The sequence below is a fragment of the Anser cygnoides genome, chromosome 6 (assembly GCF_040182565.1).
Source record: "Anser cygnoides isolate HZ-2024a breed goose chromosome 6, Taihu_goose_T2T_genome, whole genome shotgun sequence".
Classification (NCBI taxonomy): domain Eukaryota; kingdom Metazoa; phylum Chordata; class Aves; order Anseriformes; family Anatidae; genus Anser; species Anser cygnoides.
In genome coordinates, this window is record NC_089878.1 from 20573784 (window position 1) to 20594531 (window position 20748).

The 20748-nt window shown below is 34.1% G+C and overlaps 1 protein-coding gene across 6 annotated transcripts in view; it reads left to right on the forward strand.

Annotated features, from left to right (window-relative positions):
- The window catches only part of LOC106029996 (neurabin-2-like), a 52980-nt gene that overhangs the window by 20805 nt on the left and 11427 nt on the right, over positions 1–20748 (forward strand). For 4 of the 6 annotated variants that reach the window (XM_013171517.3, XM_066999262.1, XM_048061603.2 and 1 more), the window contains 14 exons: positions 392–524; positions 1022–1142; positions 1664–1768; positions 1983–2103; positions 2616–2759; positions 4327–4380; positions 7139–7368; positions 9488–9584; positions 9665–9860; positions 10671–10822; positions 12689–13022; positions 16607–16691; positions 17765–17836; positions 18401–18596. In XM_013171517.3, coding sequence (XP_013026971.3) covers positions 392–524; positions 1022–1142; positions 1664–1768; positions 1983–2103; positions 2616–2759; positions 4327–4380; positions 7139–7368; positions 9488–9584; positions 9665–9860; positions 10671–10822; positions 12689–13022; positions 16607–16691; positions 17765–17836; positions 18401–18596 — 2040 coding nt within the window. The remainder of the gene's footprint in view (positions 1–391; positions 525–1021; positions 1143–1663; positions 1769–1982; positions 2104–2615; positions 2760–4326; positions 4381–7138; positions 7369–9487; positions 9585–9664; positions 9861–10670; positions 10823–12688; positions 13023–16606; positions 16692–17764; positions 17837–18400; positions 18597–20748) is intronic. The other 2 variants (XM_048061605.2, XM_048061607.2) reach the window with 1 other exon arrangement.

Below are 20748 nucleotides of genomic sequence, written 5' to 3' on the forward strand. Positions count from 1 at the left end.
GGAAAACTACATCTGGTTGAGGCACTGTAATTGGCAGATGGTATGGGGGGAAGGGAGAAGAGAAGGATTTGGGAAAATGGCGTTCTAAAAAAGTCATACTATATCAAAGGAGAGATGATGATTCCTTTGATTTCTATAAAATACTCGGTGTATTTACAATATAAAAAGTGCTTAAGTAATTGTTTTGAAACTTCTAAAAAGTTACTTCTGTGCAAGCTGGGAACTGTCTTACAGCAGCAGTACTTACTAAATCAGTGACTGTCTTAGAAAATGGAATCTTTAAAAATACCACTTGAATTTCCTTAAATTAATTTAAGCAATTTTCTTTTGATTATATCATGTTTGGAGGAGAGTGGGAGAACTCTAAAATATTTTTTGTTACCTTTCTTAGGTTTTCAGTACTTACTCAAATGAAGATTACGATAGACGTAATGAAGAAGTTGACCCTGTAGCAGCCTCAGCTGAGTACGAACTTGAGAAAAGAGTGGAAAAAATGGAAGTGTTTCCTGTGGAAATCGAAAAAGGTGTGAACCAAACCTTGAATATTTGCCTGTAAAAGATACTATGGGCACAAAATATAAAGCATTATTTTATAAACTGTACTTCTGCTGAATTTGGGTCCTGAATTTTTGAATGTATGTTGCAGCTTTCATTTATGGCTAGTTCTGCTGAACATAGTGAACTTTAAATGGACAGGCCTCCACTAAGTGCAAAGTGTAATAATTAAAGTTATGAAGGATGCATTAATGAGTGGCAGATCTGCACCAGAATATATGCAATTCATAAATACTTGAACTCTTTTCAAATACCATGAAACTTGAATCTAGTAGGCAGTCATAACTACAGAACAAAAAGACTTTCAGTAGTATCTAGATTTAAAAAAAAAAAGGTTGTTTGTTTTTAATATGTGAATTTTTGTATCCTTTGTGTGGAAGTACTTGGAATACTTAGAAACCCCTCACTTCTGGTAAGTGGTACATGTCATATTATGTGGCTAATGTTAGATTTTTGAATCCTTTAGGTGACAGCGGTCTGGGTATCAGTATTATTGGAATGGGAGTTGGTGCTGATCAGGGACTAGAAAAACTGGGCATTTTTGTAAAAACAATAACAGATGGTGGAGCTGCTCAGAGAGATGGACGGTGAGTTTTCCACTGAATTGATTATGCTTTCTGCAAATTTCTAAGTGATCCCAATCATTTTCATTTTATATGGCAAATACTGTGAATAAAACTATAAAAACTAAATTCAACTGAATACATATTACGTTTCTGCTTTATATTAAATTTTTAAATTTCTGTTTTTTGACTTAACATAGAATATTGTTGGAAGATAAGCTTAAGTCTTCTTACAGCATATATGAGAAAAGCTTAGAATATGTCCATGTGTAAAAGTGCCACAAAATCAGATTGACAACCCAGGATACCAGTCAGTGTGTGAATAGTATAAAATAGCAAGACAAACACTGTACGTAGTTTTTAATTGGTGATCTGCATAGTAATCGAGAATTCAGAGGTTGTTTTTTAAGCAGTGGATTCCTTGGGATTCAGACTTTCTCGTTGTAAGTACTAGGGACTTTTAAATGATATTTATCATATAAAATAATTTGTCAAGCCCAAATATTTGTGTTAACTGATAGCTAAACGTTTGTTTATTTTTACAGAATTCAAGTAAATGATCAGATTGTTGAGGTTGATGGCATAAGTCTAGTTGGAGTTACTCAGTTCTTTGCAGCTACTGTACTAAAAAACACCAAAGGCACAGTGAGGTATGTATGTTTTCTATCAGATAATACCTTCTTTCTAGTTATAATTTTTCATTAATGAAGAATACAAAACTATAATTTGAAAGTTCTACAAAAAAAGTTGAACTATAATGTGAAAGTTTTACAAAAAAGTTGTTGAAGGCAGCAGTATGGCAAATTAATCTCTTACACGTATCTTAAGGTTTTTGCTGCAAGGTAACTAGTTTTTCTTCTATAGGTTTCTGATTGGCAGAGAAAAGCCAGGGACTCAGAGTGAAGTAGCCCGCCTCATTAGTGAGACTTTAGAGCAGGAGAGATGTCTGTATGAGCAGCACTATGTTCATGATGATACAGAGCAGGTAAGACATATGTATGTACATATTTTTAAGAGTATATGATTAGTGCTATGTGCAATAACTTCTGCAAATGGGATACATGATTTTTTTTTTTAATCAAATTGAAGCAAAAAGAATAAAACAGGCAAATTGCTTAAAAGAGAAGATAAAAACATCATACATTAGTGTTATCAGTATATACATTGGTTTTATATGTTATACATATGTGTAAGTATATGGTTACCAATATGTGCTGTTTCCAACGTATCAATAATCCAAAAGATATTTTTAAGTATGAGCTGTGACTGGTGTTGTCCGTGGCCTACTTAACTCTGTTTTGTGGAATTTTGATGAAAATGTTTGCAAGTCACCTTTAAAGCTTATCACTGATAGAAGAAACTAAAAAGGAATAGTAGCTAGTTGACAAGTTCTGCAGTTGTGTTCCTTGGTTGTGTGCTTTCTATATTGTTGCTGCAACCATAATGCAAAGTATGTGTGCTACTGGATGTCATGATTTTTTTATTATTTTTTTTTAGGATGATGACTATGATGACGATGATGATACATATGAATCACATTTACATGAAAAATCTGTAGAAGTTTTTGATCTTCCTGAAAATGAAGATATCAGTTTACCGCTGGATATGGATTCAGCACAGTCTCTTCTTAAATTTAAAGAGGTATATTAGTAGCAGTTTGTTAAATAGTCTTTGTTGTGCACTAGGGAGCATTTAAACATTGTATAATTTTGTGAAACCTTCATGTCCCCTTCATTGTGGTTTTGTGTTTGTTTTCCTACTAAACACCAATAAGTATCTCTTGTAAATATCCTTCGAAATGTAGGTCTTCTGTAACTTTCTGATCCCAGCTTCCCTATACATACATATATTAAATGATCCTTTGATTTAAATTAAACAACAAAAACCTCTACCACCACCCCCCCCCCCAAAAAAAAAAAAAAAAAACAAAAAAAACCTCTTGTAACAGGAGTTAGATCCCAAGACCACCTCACTCCTTGTTGTGGTGTCTGAACATAGCATTAAATAGATACGATGTTTTTCTTTGAGCCATTGGATTTTGCATTTTGGAGTCCCAACTTGACACAATTGGAAAATCAGTTTCCCTTTTCCCTGTGTTTATAAAGGAGCATATTTGTCTTATTCAGGGCTGTGGAGTTTAGTCTGGGATTTAACTGGTGCATTGTTTGGCATGTAGGGGCCTGTGGTTTTTTGGTAGGTTTAAGTCCCTGTCATTTTCACTCTGGAGGAGAAAAATATACTGCAAAGAAACTGTTTAGTCTTAGCTTGGAACTTTCAGATGCTATTTGTGCGTACTTATTTTTATAAACAATCAATATTTGCAGACCTCCTTAAGTTTGCTCTCTTGGTAATATTGATGATGATGTTGAGGAATTTGAAATTTCAGACTATCGATCACTAGAGAACATCTACATTTTCTTGGATGGATTGCATAGCAATAGGGTATGGCATCTTTAAAAGTGACATATTTACTTGGGATACAATTAGATTCCCAGCATTATCGCACTGTTACTAACATAATCTAAATAAAGGATATTAAGTCATGGATTCATTTATTTTAATGTTTGTTCAGAGCACTATGCCTTACCAAAAAAAATAAAAACAAACAAAAAAACAGGGTTACAGATGGAAAGTAAAATACAAGAAATAGCTGTTATTTGTCAAAAAAAAAAAGTGCTTTTGCACTTGTATCCATGCTGATTTCTTGAGATATGTTAACAATAATCTTTACGTTTGGCTTAGATGTAGCCTTTATCCATCTATAATAATCCTGTGAAGATTTGTGTTGCGAAGTTCAAAGCTTGATTTTAAAACAAAGCCAATACATTTATTTGTAAGTGCTGATAAGTAACAAAATATTTAATACCTTTAGAGTTTTACTTGATTCTATATGTAAGTTGCCCTCATAAGTGCATTTCTGCCATTTCATTTTCCTGGCATGTTGAAACATTATTTTAACCTCCTCACTTTTCTTAATGTATAGAAAACAACTATTTTTAACTCTTGGTGATCATGTAGTTTAACTCATATTTATTTATTTAAAATAAAAGCTCATGATTGCTTCTCCTGTAATTGACAAATAATTAAGTTGACTTCATGCTACTATGAAAATGGTTTGAGGAAGAATGAGATCAGACAAATACTAAAAATTAACATTATGAGTGCAGTTTTGTGTGTACTCTTATGAATTTCTTTTTGTTTATTTCAGCTACAACTAAAACATGCAGTAACAGTAGCTGAAGTGAACCAATTGAAGGAGAAGGTAAGTTTTCAAATAATTTATTATTTAATTATTGATATTTTTAATGATTGTTACAATTTCTAACTGCTAATTTTACCTGGAGTAAGCTGAATGCAGAAGACAGCAATCTGTTTTAGGCCTTAGGGTGTAAGTACTCTGTGTTAAGCGAGACAAGCATTTCTGAGCTGAAGAGCTATACTTAAATGAGGGGAAGAGAGAAAAAAAAGTGCCATTATAAAATGAACGCTTCAGTATTATGGCTTAAAGTAAAACTGCATTAAGCTGAGTGCAATATGAAACAAGTTCCCAAACAAATACAAGAACATTTTTAGTGGAGAGAACTTACCTGGGTATAGGTTTGGCAGACAGTGCCTAACTTTGTTACCAGAAAGCTATTTCTATTACCTTCTTTCCCTCCCTCAAGTTTCTGACCAGCTTTGGGGAGAGAATTTCTTCCAGCTTTTTCTTCAGTGAGGATTAGTTCAACACTTCTGGCTTATCTGAGAAAGCATTTCTTGTTCATTTTGCCACCTTTTTCACTGATGGAGATCTGTGCATGGCCTTTTTCTAGAAATATTTGCTGTTGATGTTCAGCTGCTTTTATTCATTTCCCTTCCATGTTCCCTTGACAAGAAACATGTACCCATAAGACAAGTAACAGCATGTTGGGAGAGGGCAGCAGGAGACAGGGAAGGGATAATGCTTGAGACTGCAATAATTTTGGATAACAGTATCTATTGTGGTTTTTCCTGCACATTGCAAACATTTAGAGCTCCAGATATAAAGAGGCAAGGCAGCTATAACTTCTTTGTTTTCTTATGGTAGTTCTAATTTTGCTTTCTGACAGTGCTCTTTCTTGCAGTTTTATTGACGTTTGACCCACTGGATTGCTAAAACTGATAAAAATGTTGGTGTTAATACAACTTATTGCCTCATTTTTGTAATTCGAGAAATTCTTGGTCCTTTCAACATCTCTGTTCCATCAGCAGGTGATCTTAACTAGTTTCAAAAGCAGGGATTTCTTAAGTGTATGTAGTGTTCCCTAAGGAGGAGGCATGGACAAACTAGGCAGCGTCCTGCCTGCTCATTGCTCGAAGGCCCAGAGAACTTCACATAGGTTAACATAGCATGTTATAACGTGACTGCTGTTAGTCCGAAGGGGACCCATCTCTTTCCTTTGTTGAGGGAATGGTTATTTTTCTTGTTCATTAGCTTCAGGAAAGCAATCCGTGAGTATATCATAACTTGTTAGGAAGACCTTGTCTCCCTGTCTTACTAAAGTACCAGGAAAGACCTACTGTTCTCATTAGCTTTATTAAACAAGCTGTTGGTAACAAAGTAGTAGCACAGGGAACTTGTCTTTATACGCGCTAAAATTCTGTAACTTCATTTGCCTTTGAAGGTAGAAAATGAAAATGTCTGCAAGCTGAGATGTTTAGGTCTTTATGTCCAATATAATCTAAGAAATATATTTTCAAATACATAGAAGAGCATATTCACTGCTAAAAAGCATTTTGGGGGGAAAGTTATGATTCTCACCGTTGGGATTGCCATATTACAATTTTCTTGGGATTGCAATATTACAATTTCTTGTATTACAAATACAAGAAAACTGTGAGGTTCAGTACTAAAAGCCATAACAAAATTTAATTTCAATGCCTGCATTACTTCCAAAAACAGATTTTTAAAAAGCACTATTTATCATAATTCAAGTTAGCATACTTACAGAAATGGCATTTTGACGTGCGGAATCTCTGTTCGGAAGGAACTGTTCTGGAGAGTTTAGAGAATTTTGGATGCTTGCAGTTTTCTGCAGAACAATCCACCTATTAACGGTAAATGAATTTATTTTGTGTGCAGAGGACACCGCTACAAGGTAGAGGCTTCCTTAGCTAGCAGTCGGATAACCCTAGGTAGTCTAATCAGCATATTTTTTGTTGTTTGTTTGTGTTTATTGTTCTTTTGTTTGTTTGTTTTTTTAACAAACTGCTGTTCTTTTAAATTGTAAAGTTTCAACATGACTAGGGTGTTTTTAAACCAAAGAGACAAAACTTCCTGTAATATTTTAAAAAAGAACACAATGTTTAACTGTCACACTTGCTAAAGTTAACTAGAAGAAACACGTATGTGGAATCCAGTCTTCCTTTTAATTTTGTGCTCCTGTGCTTTGAGAGAGTTTAAGGAATCCTTTCATTCCAACTCCATATATTTCCATTACAGTGTCTTGGAAGCCTGTATCAGCAAATAGTAAAGAGGAGGAAAAAGCTATCTTAATCAGATAATCCTGCCTGTTTCTTTAGCAGAAAAAAATGCTATAATTTCTGTATATTTTCTTTATATGATTGGTGGCATCCCTGTGAACAGATTTACTTTCTTTGGCTTAAAAGCTGTTTATAAGTACACAGTCTAAGGCAAATTGAAAGGTTAGCAGTAAGCAAAGACTGGCTCACTACTGTGTCAAAATAGGTCTCTCCAGAGGTATTTAGAGATGGTGAGATATTCAACAAGTCAATGTAAGAGACAATAAAGATTTTATTCATTATTTCTCTTTTAAAAGGAAGCAATGCTAATAAGGAAGTAATAAAAGACCCGAGATTGAGTTCTAAAACATACTTGTATTAGCAAGGGTTGGAAGAGTTGATACAATTTCTTTAAAAGTTCGGTGTCTTGTTTTAATATTACTGATAAGTATGTAATTGTTTTTAGCTATTCTCTACTAAACATCCTTTTTATTTCATCGTTTAGTTAACATTAATTTCTTACATCTTAATCTTTTCAGTTAAAAATTGTTGAAGCAGAAAAAGCTGAATGGAAATTAAATCGAACCCAACTTCAGCAAAACCTAGAGGAAAACAAAGAGAAAATTAAAAAGTTAGAGACTTACTGGTTGGAAGCTCAGAGTTTATGCAAAACAGTGAATGAGCATCTTAAAGAAACTCAAGAACAATATGATGCCCTTGAAAAGAAATATAACAAGGCCAAGAAATTGCTCAAAGATTACCAACAGAAGTAAGTAACTATTTCTTGCTTGTGTATTTTGCACATTATGGGGGAAAAATTGACAACAATATGTAGAGTTGTGATTTGCTTAACACACTCTTTTTCATTTGACAGAGTTTAGGGAAGCAGTGGCCTGTACACGCTGAATTCTTCCATACCTTAAGTCAACTTCTGGAAAGGTTCTTCAGAAATTTTGCTGCTGCTTTAGATTTTAAACTTAGAAAAAAATATACTTTAATAACAAATTCTTAAAAGAACCTAGTTGAGAAACTGTAATGCATCTGTACTTTTGATAGGACTATGTTGAAATTTGACATGAAATTCTTGGCGGTACCTTTTACTGTTTGTGAAAACACTCTCATCTAGCTTTGACCAACCTTAATGTTACAGACAGGGTAGGCGTCAAAGGATATAAAATGATTTTTTGTTACTGTCCTGTGACCTAGTATTCGTGATTTTAGCAATTACCATGCTTGTGATTTTTTATTTTTTTAATAGCTTTAACAGTGTGAATTCTGATAGTATATTTCTCCTTGGACTTCTGTCTCACTATACTGAATTATGGGACATAAGTTGACTTGATTTTGTTTGCTGCTTAATTCTGTACAACAGTGTCTTCATTTGTTGAAAAGTTGAGACCATATGTGAGAGAGGAAACCAGGAAGAGCAAGGGATAGTCTCAGAACAAGACTTTGGGATACCACCCTAAAAATATATTTCTCTCTTCCCCAAGCAAGCTATTAAAACTGTATGTGCGTGGGTTTATGGTTAGTACTCCTTAATGAAGGCCTTTTTATTACTCAGTGTACTATCTGGTACTGTCCCTTTAAAAATATTCTGATAGATTTTGTGTGTTTAAATTATCAAAAAAAAAATATTACTAAGTCCAGCAAGTTGTTTAGGTAAGAGCCAGATACTTGTGATTCCATCTTAGCAAGGAGCTATGTTTTGTGGGGGCAGAAAACAGAATTCTGCAAAAAAACAGGAGTTTGGAATATCTGTCTAACTCCTCAAAATCGCATCATGATAGCAGTGTCTTCAATCCACTAACAGTTTTTTTTTTTAGGTAGAGATACTGTTTCTTATTAGATGCACTAATGTAAGACTTGAATACTGTGTCATGCAGTTGTCTACTTGTTTTACCTTCTTTGCTCTTATCTAAATGAGTTAATGGCAAAATACTTACAGAAGCATCTTGATAATACAGAAGGCTACTGTTGCTTTTAGTTATTACAGTAAATATATAATTCTCCAGTCCCAATTTCTCTACTTGCTACTTACTTTTAGAGACAGTTGGGATTTTCTGCTCTGTCGTCCACATCCAGAACCATTACTTTCTACAGTGCATTTTATGCTATTTGGTCTCCTTTCTACTCTCCTCTCAAGCTTATACACATGGAAGTTCAAAAGTGCTAACAAGCTAGTTTTCATTTCCTTGCTGTTCAGTGAATTCCCGTTACTACTCTGACTGTCCTTGAAGCTTCTGCATGTTGTTTAGATGTTCTACGCCTGTTTTATCTTTTTGTACATTATTCTGTCTACCTTGCAGGAAAAAGTAGCCTTTATTTTTGTTTTTATTTCCTTCTGGTAATCATTGTTCCATTGTTCTGTAAAACCTATCATTGCAATTTCTTTAGGATGAAATAAGTAGAAACTTAAAATATTATTTTCTTTTACAAAAAAAATCTACCATAGCTTATGGAAGCAAAAGACTATTTTCACAGCAATAAGCAGTATGTGTGTATCTTCGTGGAAGTGAATAAGATCTAATGATTAGAGTTCTGTATATGTTTGATATTTTAAATGTATACACAATTTGCTTGCAACTTTTTAAAGGTAGAGAAATCGATGAAACTTTTAAAAGGTGTTGTAATACATCCTTCTTTCAGCCCAGAGTAAATTACAGCATCATAATTGATATTTTTTTTACCGAAGAACATAAATATAAATACATGGACTGTTTTGTGACATTACAAGATTAATGAGTAACAGTTACACATTGCAGATTGATTTTTCTAAATGCTTACTAACAGAAAGCTTTTTAGTAACTACAACTGTGTATATTTTCTATATTTTTCTATATTTCTGCATATTAGTGTTTCATATATATATGTATTTCTTTCACCAGAGAAATGGAATTTATGAAGAAAGAGGAGGATCATTCAAGGGTACTTGAAGAGAGAGATCAGAAGTATGCAGAACAGCTGAAAATACATCAGGAAAAGGTAACGCAGTATTATATTTAGAACTACCTGAGAATGCAAAAGTTTATTTCTATCTTGCTTCTAAATATTAATTCTTGCAGATTACAGAGCTTGAAAATAAACTAAAAGTATATGAAAGAATGCCATATATGTTTGGAGGTGGCAGTTTATTGGAAGATGTCTGTCAAAATGCAGGCCAGTATAATGAGCAGTCAAAGATAAGAGAAGAAAATGAAAATGAAAAAGAAACAGAATCAGTAGAGGAAAGACTAAATTCTTCAGAGATGTTAATTTCTGGTAAGTAGGTATAGGATCTTTGATTTGCTTTTTACTAAAGTTAGAAAGCGTTAATGTGTGTGGCATTTTTTTTCCTTTTTTTTCCTTTTTTTTTTTTTTTAGTTAAGCGTTATTTCTTACCCGCTAGATAAATGGTTGGCCTGAGACAGTATGGATATTTTTAAGTTCCTCACCGTTTTCAGTATTTCTTAAATGCTGTGGGGAAGGAGATAGATGGGGACGTGGCTATCTTTACTTTTCCTCAGGTTCTGTATTAGCAAAATCAATAACATTAATGAGACTAAAGCACTTGAGATACATCAGCTGAAGTCACATTCACCTTAAACTGTGATTTACACCAAAACTTGTTATGATTTATTTATATATTTTTAAGTCTTACAGTGATATTATGCCAGCATGTTATCAAGTATCAGGTGGTGGTTCACGTGAGAAGTTATCTTTTAAAAGGACATGGTTGATGCTCATGGACTTCATAAAGGATCTCTGTCTTAAAGAATAAAGATAGGAAAGTGTATTTTGGGCATAAAAAATTCTCATCAATTTGAGAATCAAATTGAGTATTCAAGCCATAATACAAATCTTTTTTTTCTTTATTAGATAAAGAAAAAGAAGAAATTGGGTGGAAATTTAATTCAAATTAGCAGTTGTTATCAATATATGTTGAAATATTGTAGTATCGTATAAACAGGATTGTCATATAGTAATGATTAGCTGGTGGAATAATTCTGATTTAGCATCTGAATATTCTTATGGAATGTGGGTTGGAGAACTCACCTAATATTTTTTTAAAGGAGTACATATTTGTTGCAGATTTTGATGCTTTTGTTGGGGATACTCCCAGGTTAGACACCAGTGCCCACAAAGCAAAAGCTCAGCTTGCTTTGAAAGTAAAACGCCAGCCACCTTCTCGATCAAAGCTGAAAGAATCTCTTGGTGCTGGACAACAGGCTGCAAATCTACAGGTACCGTTATGAGTAAATAATTTGGCGTTCAAAAGCCTGAATGTGTATTCAGTTTTATCTGTATTCACAATTTTAAGTGTTGCCCATGCTTCATTCAGATTGTGCCAAAGCATCAGATTTTTATGCTGTACCAAGTGGAAAGCCCTATTCAGGTTCACAAATGCAATCATAAGCATGTGGAACAAGCTTATCTATCTTGTAATTTCTTCATCTGAAATGAGTTAGTTACCAATATTCTTCAAAAACTAAGCATTTCTGAAATGCTTCATTATTCCATAAATAATCACTTGTCTACAACAAAACATAGCAGTAAAATGTTCTAGCCCATTTGTTGCACTTCTGTCTAGACTTATATTGCCAATGATGCAATCTAACAATAGTTACCTTCTTCCCCTGTTTCTATTCATACTTGTACAACGGTTGACTATTCTCAGCATGTTTTTTTTCATTCATAACTGCATGGATTTAGAACTTGTCTGAGAAGTTTGCATTGGTGGTGTCATCCTTCTTGCATCTTTCCGTTACAGAATACTATAACTTCGATCAACTGAGTTGAGGTAGTTGTAGAGGAAAAAAAAAAATCTTGATTAATGACTTCAGATAAGTGGCTGCAGGATCATAATTAGCCTATCTTTAAATTCCAGAGTTCCCAGAGCTTTTCTTAGCAGTATGAGGAAAAAGGCATCCGAGTAGACTTCCTATTGAATGCTTCTCAGTTTCACTGTATCTGTGCTGTGCTCCTCTCCATATGTCCACGTACACCTTGTTCCCTGTTCTAGAGGTGGAATTCCCTGGAAATTAGCTAGTTTAAATCTTGTGCATTACTTAACTTTCAACATAGCCTTTTTTTTTTTTTTGACTCCTTTGTTTAATTTAAACTTGGGAAATTTTTTTGCAATTTCATGAGCGTTTGATACTTGATTTTATTGTCTTCGTATTTTCATGAAAATATATAGCAGCAGTCTAACTCTATTTGAGAAAGCTGCGAGTTAGAATTCATAAACCTTGTTCTAGGATACAAGTTGGTATTATGATATACCAGTGAATATATCATTGATAGCTTTTAAGATCTCTAGCTGTATTTTTTTTCCTGTTCATTTTTCTGGTAGCAGTATAGAAAAACAGTAAAATTAACTTGTGGTATGCTTCTATTCTAATTTTCTCTGATGTAAGCTGATGTTAAGGTCCATATCTGTGTTCTTCCTTAATATGGCCCTGTTCCATGACAAGTCTATCAACAGTATGTATTACTATCATGATTAAATCCTTATCCTCATGTCGGGTGTTATAGCCCGTGAAATTCTATTTGAACTAGATTCTGGACATCAGCAATTATTCTTCTTTAGCAGAGCAAGAAAAAGATAAGTTAAAAAAAAAAAAAGATACTGGTTCACGAGCATATGCAGTCTTGTAGAGTTTTTAATGTGAAAACAAGAAATGTGATTTTTGATGAAAGACGTGAGGGGAGAAAACAGTTGAAGAAATGAGTTATGTAACAGAAAGCCTGTCTCAGAGGTAGAAGATTGAACTACTTGGTCTGAAACGATTTTAAAAAGTGGTTGCATTTAATTGGAATAGCCAAGATTTACCAGAATTTTTCTAAGTTGTCCAGATGATGATGATTAATTAGGATGAGCAAGAGCTATATGATTCTATATAGGGCTGGACAAGGGAAAGCCTGTAAAATCAGCTTTGTGTGATTTAGATTATATGTGCACATAATTAAGTTAAAATTTTAACTGTTTGGTATTTTCTGAACTGAGCAAGTTTGCGTGTAACACAGCACATCCTTACATCCTGGTAAAAGATCAGATTTTAAATGATTTATATGTCATGCTTATAAAATGACTTTTAAATTTGTTTAAGGATGAGGATTCAGAAGATCCTATTCTCAACAGAGAAGCTTCTGCTGCATACATAACACAGACCTTAGAAATAAGTGAAAAATTAACTCTGCCTCACTTGGATGACATAAATCGAAAAAGTGAAAAGCCTGAACGAAGAGAAAGCACAGAAAGTCCATTAGAGTCAAGCCCTTCTGCTTCCACACACTCTTCTCCAGTACACAAACCAAACAACGAAAACAACACAACCACCACTCATTCACCTCCTCCTGAAGAGATGGCTCCAAATTCTCCTCAAGGGTATACCAAGAATACTAAGCAAAGAGAAGCAAAAGGGAAAGGAAAAGAGACCAGGGGTAAGATCTGAAGTTTTATTATCATTTTAATCCGTTGGAGTTAAAATATTATGGTTTTAGATATAAATGATTATTAAACAATAAGATACTTTGCTAGAAAAGGAACTGACTACTAATTACCTGATTTTGAAACCAACTGTTAGCTCTTCAGGAAAGTCTGAAGTTAGCAAAAATGTATACAAGTGCATTGCATTATATTTTTAGGTGAGTTGGCGTTAGATGTAATGAAATGAGCAAAGTGCTTAAAATGGCTCAAAAGAGGAAAAAGTGCTAATGACAATAATTATAAATGGCAGTCCCCCCTGTATAGGACTCAAACCCAGAGGATTTGTAAAAATGAAACAAACCAGGGCCTTGAGGACACAATTTGCAAGTTTTGAACACCTTTGAAATTAAAACTGTGCTTGCTTACAAGTAATGTCATGCTTAAGCCCTCCAATGTGGACATAAAGCTGATAATTTTCTGTTGTCAGCTCTACCTGCAGTATGAATTTGTTTACTGTGGCTTGCATTTGCTGTCTAGTCAGTTCCTCTTCCTTGAGAAGAATATCAGTTGATAGCAAATAGCAGCTTTGGAAATGGAGCCACATACCTGACCTCTCTGCCAAGACACTAGAGAAGTAATGTCATCTGTGTTTGAAAAGATGTTTGTGAGAGAATAGTCAATAGCTCTACTGAGTCAAATATACATTGATGAAAAATGCTGGGAGCAAAACCCCTCAAATGTCTGGAAATCTGGTTTAAGACTTATTCCTGTCATGCTTGGAAAGATGTTCTGACTGGCGTCCATTCAGATCTCAAAAGTTTCCCACATTTTCACTAAGGTTTAGAATTTATTTTTTAGTCTATTTATATATACATATTTATCAAGCAACATCAGTGTACTATTCTTCATATAGACAGAAAGTAATATTGTTTTGAATATTTAAATCTCCAGAAAATATTAGCCCGGCATTAATGAACTCTTCAAGTTTAAATAAATTCTCTGTCTCATTTTTTCATGGGAACACTTTTATTGCTTTGGCTACTGAAATTCTTTATCTGGGTCGTATGCTTAGAATACTTGCTTTAAGCCTCATTTCTTAAAGGTATTCAAGAATCTTGACTAGTATTTGTATTGTTTTCGGATTATCACTCTGAAAATTTCAAATATCAGAATAGCCCAAACTAAAATACAAATTTAAACAATCTACAAACATGTATTTTTATGTACACTGCTTTAGGAAAAAGGTCTGTTTTTCTTATAGGGTGAGCAGTCGTGATTGCATAGCAGGTGCATTACATATTTATTACATGAGCAAAGGAAAGCAAAGTGTTTCACAGATTGTAACTGAAAGTTCCTTTTTAAGTGTATTTTGGTATTTCAAGAAGACAGACAGCTTCACATTTTTGAAGTCTTATCTAAAAGGTGCCTATGGAATAAATGCTATTTCAATTAAACAGTTACAGAAAGGAATAGATATGAGACAGGTCAAACCTGTAAATCTAGACTCTAAATGGTTGCTTTGACATAAGCAAGAGGTGAGCTCAGTCACAGACTGGGGATAATCAATGAAGGTCCTAGCGTATTTCTGCAAAACACTAGCATCATAAGTGGCAATGTCTCTGATAGTAGGTTTGACTGATTTCCAGTTCCCAGAAAAATTCAATGTTGGCTTTGCATTTCCAGATATGATCCTGATGTCTACATTTGATTTTCAACTTTGTGGGAATTACTGCATTGTTCATCTTGTCCTCTTGTTTCTCACTAGGAAGAGATGAAAGGGCTGTGATCAGCTTAGTCACTACTCACCACTATTTGATAGAAATATTTGGCTTTTCTGTCATAAATAATTGAAAAAGGGATCAGATAACATTTAAAATGCTTTATGTTTTACTTTAGTCAGCTAAGACAGGTTATAAATGCAGTCTTTTGACTCTAAAATTGCTCTCAGATTGACTCTACATTGCTGTCTTTTCAATACAGCTCAGGCAAACTTTTCTTTTAATACCTTAAATAAATGCCGTTTCTTTTAATAACAACAAGATCTGTTATACTTTCCTTATTCTATACCTCTGTAAAGTCTTAATTAGAAGTAGTCTCTGTGCTAGCTTCTGTTGTGTTTTTTTTTAAAAAAAGAAGTCTTCTCAAAGTATGTACGTGATATATGTGATTTTGCTTCCTTTTCTACTTAACCATAATTATGTGTATTCATGGGGTATAAATTTAATTGTGATGGCCAAGGCATTGTAAACATTTTCTCAAAATTGGCAGAGTCCCTGGAAAAGCTAATTAATGCAGTACATCAGGGATGAGGATTAGTATTGAAAGTTCTTTGTACGTAAAATGACACTAAATGCTACTTTCTGCAAGATTGTTGCTTTCTAACACTATTAAAATGTCTACCTAATGTTTCATTGAAATAACCCTTTCTATTATCTTCTCCTCCGTTTATATATCAGTCTGTATTTTAACCTATTGTATTTCACTTTAGAAATTACCTCTTTTCTTAAAATATTACCTCTGGAGAGAGTAGTGGATACACATGTTCAATATAAAAACATTTTACAGATTCATTCTTCTGTTTTTATATTGAAGTTGACAGGAAAAATCTAACTGGCATTTATAAATTTTTGGATGTCACACGTTTAGAGAGAGGTTAACTAAATAGAGAAAGTTCTGTTGTTGATAAGAAACTATTGAATAGATAAGCAAAAAAAAAAAAAAGGAAAGAAAGAAAAAAAAATGGCCATTCAGCATGCAAACTTTAGGGTAACCTTAAAGCTGTTGGGGGTGAAGAGAAGTTGCTACCGATTTTGTGTAGGAGACCTATTTTTTTTTAATTTTTATGACCCAGGAAGGCATATACATGCGTTACTTTCTACATTTTTCATGTTGTTTTTTTTAGTTGTGTTTTTTTAATAGAAGACAGAGCGTAAAACTTACATTGTCTCACAAAAACTATACTGTATCTTTTTCATAGGCAGCAAAATTATGAAAAGTGTCAGTTTAAAAAAAATCTAGTAATCTGAGAGTTTAAAAGGAAGTGCATTCAGGACTTGCAATAATCTGTCAAAATCCATGGGAGGAGGTAGTATTACACTTAAGTTTGTCATTTCATTTCACTTAATAATTGAGTAGTTAGAACTGAACCTGCTCCCTCTGGTGAAAAATTAGATCCTAATAGGTTGTATTCCAGTTCTGTAAATACCACGGTCTTGGAGGAGCTTCAAAGTCATGATTATCTCTTTACAATATGCACAGCTAGCATACTATTTCCAAGAAACTCAGCTTGTTAGGATCTGTCTGCTCTCCAGGTTCTGGCTATTGTGCTGGTCAGGTATGCTTTCTGTAGCTAGCAGCACGCATACATAGCTCAAGTTCCAAGGAGCTAGCCTGGACAAGCTACTAAACCAGGGTGAGGGGGAAAAATGCAAAAGGAATATCTTATAACACTGAAGCATAATAAAGGACGATTAAATGCTGTAAACACTTTGTTACTCAGGTTTTAGGATCTTTCTTAGTTAGAAGCATCTTCATAAGTATGTGAAACTTGCAAGTACTTTTAGAATAACATTTTTATTTTTTACCCCTCTCTGAAAAGCAGAAGAAAAGAAAAATGAAGACAAAACAGAAACAAATGAAGGGACATCATCAGGGAAGTCCAAGAGGCGATTTCCAGATTTTGGGTAAGATTTTGTGCGCATTTGGAAATAAATGGTTTTCAGTGTTGCTTTTGGAGAATATCACGTTTTCTGAATACAAACTGCTGAGAAAATCCTGTAATGCTGCTTGATAGCAACATTATTGGACAGAGTGTTTTCATCTTGAAACTATAGTGTTACATTCATGTTTCTAACATGCTTTCATTTTATTTATCTATATTTTTTCCCTGAAAGAATTTCTTGTGCTTTTTCAGTTTTCATCCGAATACAGGATTTCTCAAGGAGTTAATGGTGTTTTATTCTTAAATTTGCAAATCCGTGTGTAGTTTCATGCCAAAATGTTTTTGGAGACTTCAATGCTATGTCCTGCTGGCTTTACAGTCTGAAATAGATGCCTGTCTTGCCTTGATTCCTTCTACAATAAAGGTGTCGTTACATAGGGTTTGTCTACAGTAGCTGCTTACTCTATGCTCCTTGGAAGCAGGCAGCAATGATGAGTGAATTTTTGAATTTCATTTAGTTTATGAGAACGGGAACAGGTTAAAACAAAAGAGCAAGCTGCATTTTATGTCATGACCGAACTCTGGGGATTTGCGAGAAGAATTGCTAAATTTTACAAGTCATGCTCCTTCTGAACCAGTTGGAAAGCTTGTTGAAGACAGTTAACATAAAAAGACTGAGATTAGTACTACAACAAATAAATCATAATATAGCTCATAAAAATGACTTATTACACACACATATGGAGTCAAGGTAATAACTTAGTTCAAGTCACTCTACATATGCACAGAGCAATAAAATTGTGTTCTTCCTCTTGGTTGTATCCACTGGATGTTAAGTTTCTTTGGCATTTTCTATATTTATCGTAGTTATTTGTGTTTTTTTGAAAGGAATTTTCAGAATTCTAATGTGATTTTTAGATAAAATTTGAATGACAATACTTTTTAATTGCTTGCATAATCTACAAAATCAAGTTCTGTGTAGCAACACAAATGTGGCTTCTGGTTACTGTGAAAACTGAAAAAACTTGCTCGCTGATAAAAATGTTACACTATGTAAATGTAAACCCTATATAAAAACTGTGTTTTCCACTTTAGTGGATTGCGGAAATCTGGGGGCAAGGGCAAGAAACAAGAAAAAGAAAATCTAAGAGGTTCGCTGGATAGCAGGTATTTGTTTTGTTTTGTTATCTTTGTTTAATAAATACATGCAACACTTCTAAAATTTTTAACCCAAGGATTTCTTTGAAATTGTCATTAGTGTTTGACCTTAAAGTACGTTCAAGTACAACAGTGGCAACATCTGTGAAAATTAATATAACAATGTGGAGATGAGCTTCTAATTTCATGAAATAAGAAAAATAAATGGAGTAGTACAGAGGAATCAGTAAAGCAGAGTAAACCAGAGAGAAAAGAGTAAAGCAGAGCACATTTTGAAGTGACTTGTGAGACTTTTTAATATTTTACCTAAGAAAATGAATGTTAAGTACATTAAATTGGCAAATATTTGGAACTGTCATTTTGTGAAATATTGCAAAACCTCTTAAATTTGTGTTAATAATCAAATTATTTTGCATGGATACTCAAAGGTAAGTATCAGTTTTTATTTTAAATATCAACAATGCTGTGAAACAGGTGCAAATGAGTATTATGTGTTGCTGCTGTTTTGTGTTTTTTTTTTGTTTGTTTGTTTGTTTTAAACAATTTAAAAACAATTCAATCTACTGATTTCAGAGGTTCTCGAGAACTGTTGGATGACTCTGGCAACAATCTATCTGCATCAGATTCAGATTCTCCTGTTCCTACTTGTATGCCTTTCTCGTGGTTTGGAGACAGTCACAAGGAGCCTCAGATTTCTAGTAGTAGTCTGCACTTTCCTCAGAGTGGACAGGACAGTTGCGAACATGGTCAAGAGAAGAACAGAAGCAAGGTAAAGATGACTAATTTGTGCTTTGAATATTTAAGTGTTGCATCTTGACAAAGTGAAATTGTAAGTGCTTACTTAATATGTGGAAGCTTGGTGACTTACACCTAAATGACATCACCTCTTACAAACATGGCTGCAGAAGCTTGAGACTTTACAGCTCTCACAAGCAGAGACTGTGTCAGTATTCCCATTTCTTACCATTCAAGCATCAGTGGAGGCAGTTCACGCTGAAGTAGGCTTCTAAGGAATGATCACAGGACAGGTTTAATAACGGGCTTTATAGTGCTAAAAGTGATGCTAGCTTTAGGACAGTGTAATTTACCACAAAGTGTAATTTTAAAAGCCAAATCTGTTTACCCTGTAAACATGAGAAAACAGTGTAATACTTGGAGGAAGTGTACTTAAGTAGAGGCCAGCTCCCCAGGCAGTTGGTCAATCAGTTTTTACCATACTGGTGTATCAGGATTGAGTACCAGACAGGTGGATGAAGAGAGCGTCCTTTTTCTAAAGTATTGAAACCTGAGAGGAACAGCTATAGAACACACTCTCTTAAGTTAATGCCCTTTTACCAGATTTTAAGAGTGAGACTTAACAGTTCAGTCTGTAACCATAAAGATCGCGTTTTTATAGTTTAAACTATTTGGAAGAAAAGCTACTTCGGTGAAAAGTTTACTGAAACCTTCAATAACGTCCCGGTTTTGTAGCTTTGTTTACCTGTTGGCAGTATTAGAATTAAAATTTACATGAAGAAATGCCTGCAAACAGTGTGTGTGCTGTCAAAATATTTTGTTAAAACTGAAGACACAGTCTTACTGAGTTACCTTTATTCTTATTTCCTTTGAATTTTGTCAGATTCAAAATTGTAATTATCTGAGTAACCTCACAAACTAAGTTTATTCTTAAGTTTCACACTTCTTATTCACTCTGGTTATCTAAAATACTCTTTAACAACACATAGAATGTGTTGTTATAGAGAAATGAGATACAAATCTAGAAGAGAAACTTGCCGGGCCGTAGTTTGTGAAGTTGCTGATGTTTCACATAGATGGCAGATAACAAGTTGGCCTTTCATGTCCAGATGCTGAGTGCACTAGAATACTGTTAGAATATGCTTTTAAAATTACCATCTGTTTTCTTAGTGTGAATTTACAGTGGCTGTCGGAGGATTAAGCTGTATGGCTACATAGTGTATGACTCTGCAAAAAAATATAAAAAGTCATTTTAGAACCACACAGTACCTTGCTATCGTGTAGGAACTTAAGAGTAGGAACTTCTTAATCCCTGAAGTAGAATTGTCCTTTACAGTACACTGTTCAGTGTGTGTATGGGCATGTGACTTGGGTATTTACAGTTCCTGCATTGTTTGCTTCTTTTGAAGCATGTAATGGCAAAAAGATGCTTCCATAAATAAGCCAAATATGTTGGTATAGGAAGATTCATGTTGAAGGGGATTTCTTAATAGGCTGTAGCAAAGCTAACTGGATGTTTATCTACACAGAACGCATCTCTTGAGGTTTAGCTTTCAAAGAGTCATTGGCTCAGAGGAGATCATTCTTCACCTCTTCATTCCTCCTTTTCTTCATTTCTCCTTTCTGTCTGATTCAAGTAATTGTGCAAAGCATCATAAAAATCCCACTGCTGCATTTCTACTTTAAGTACCCTTTAAAGTATTTACATCGGCACTTTTGTTCACACTCAGAAAATATAGATCTTACTGGATTGGGTCCTTTTTCTTCCTTTCCACATTGCCCTTAATTAATACCCTTTTCTTCCTCATCTCTGTATACTTTATCCAAATCATCCATTATCATTTAAACCTTCCAGCTAGTTTCTTGCCTACTATTTTATTTTTTGCTTCCTTCTCATGCTCCAGTATGTAATTGCTGCTCACTGCTATTTTCTTTTCCTTAGCGCCAGTTGCAAACCAGCAGCTGCAGTAATATAGTAGTCTTGAGCTATATGTCTGCTTTGTAAGATGATAGAAAGCTGACCCTGTTAAAGAACAGATATCTCATATATTAATTGATCCTAAAATCATAATCAGTTTCTCCGACATCAGGTTGTTTGTACTTTGCAACATGTGAGAGCTTGTTCGAAAAGCTGGTAATATAGATACTGCTTGGAATGACTTGTCTTTGTAGCTCTCAACCTGCTT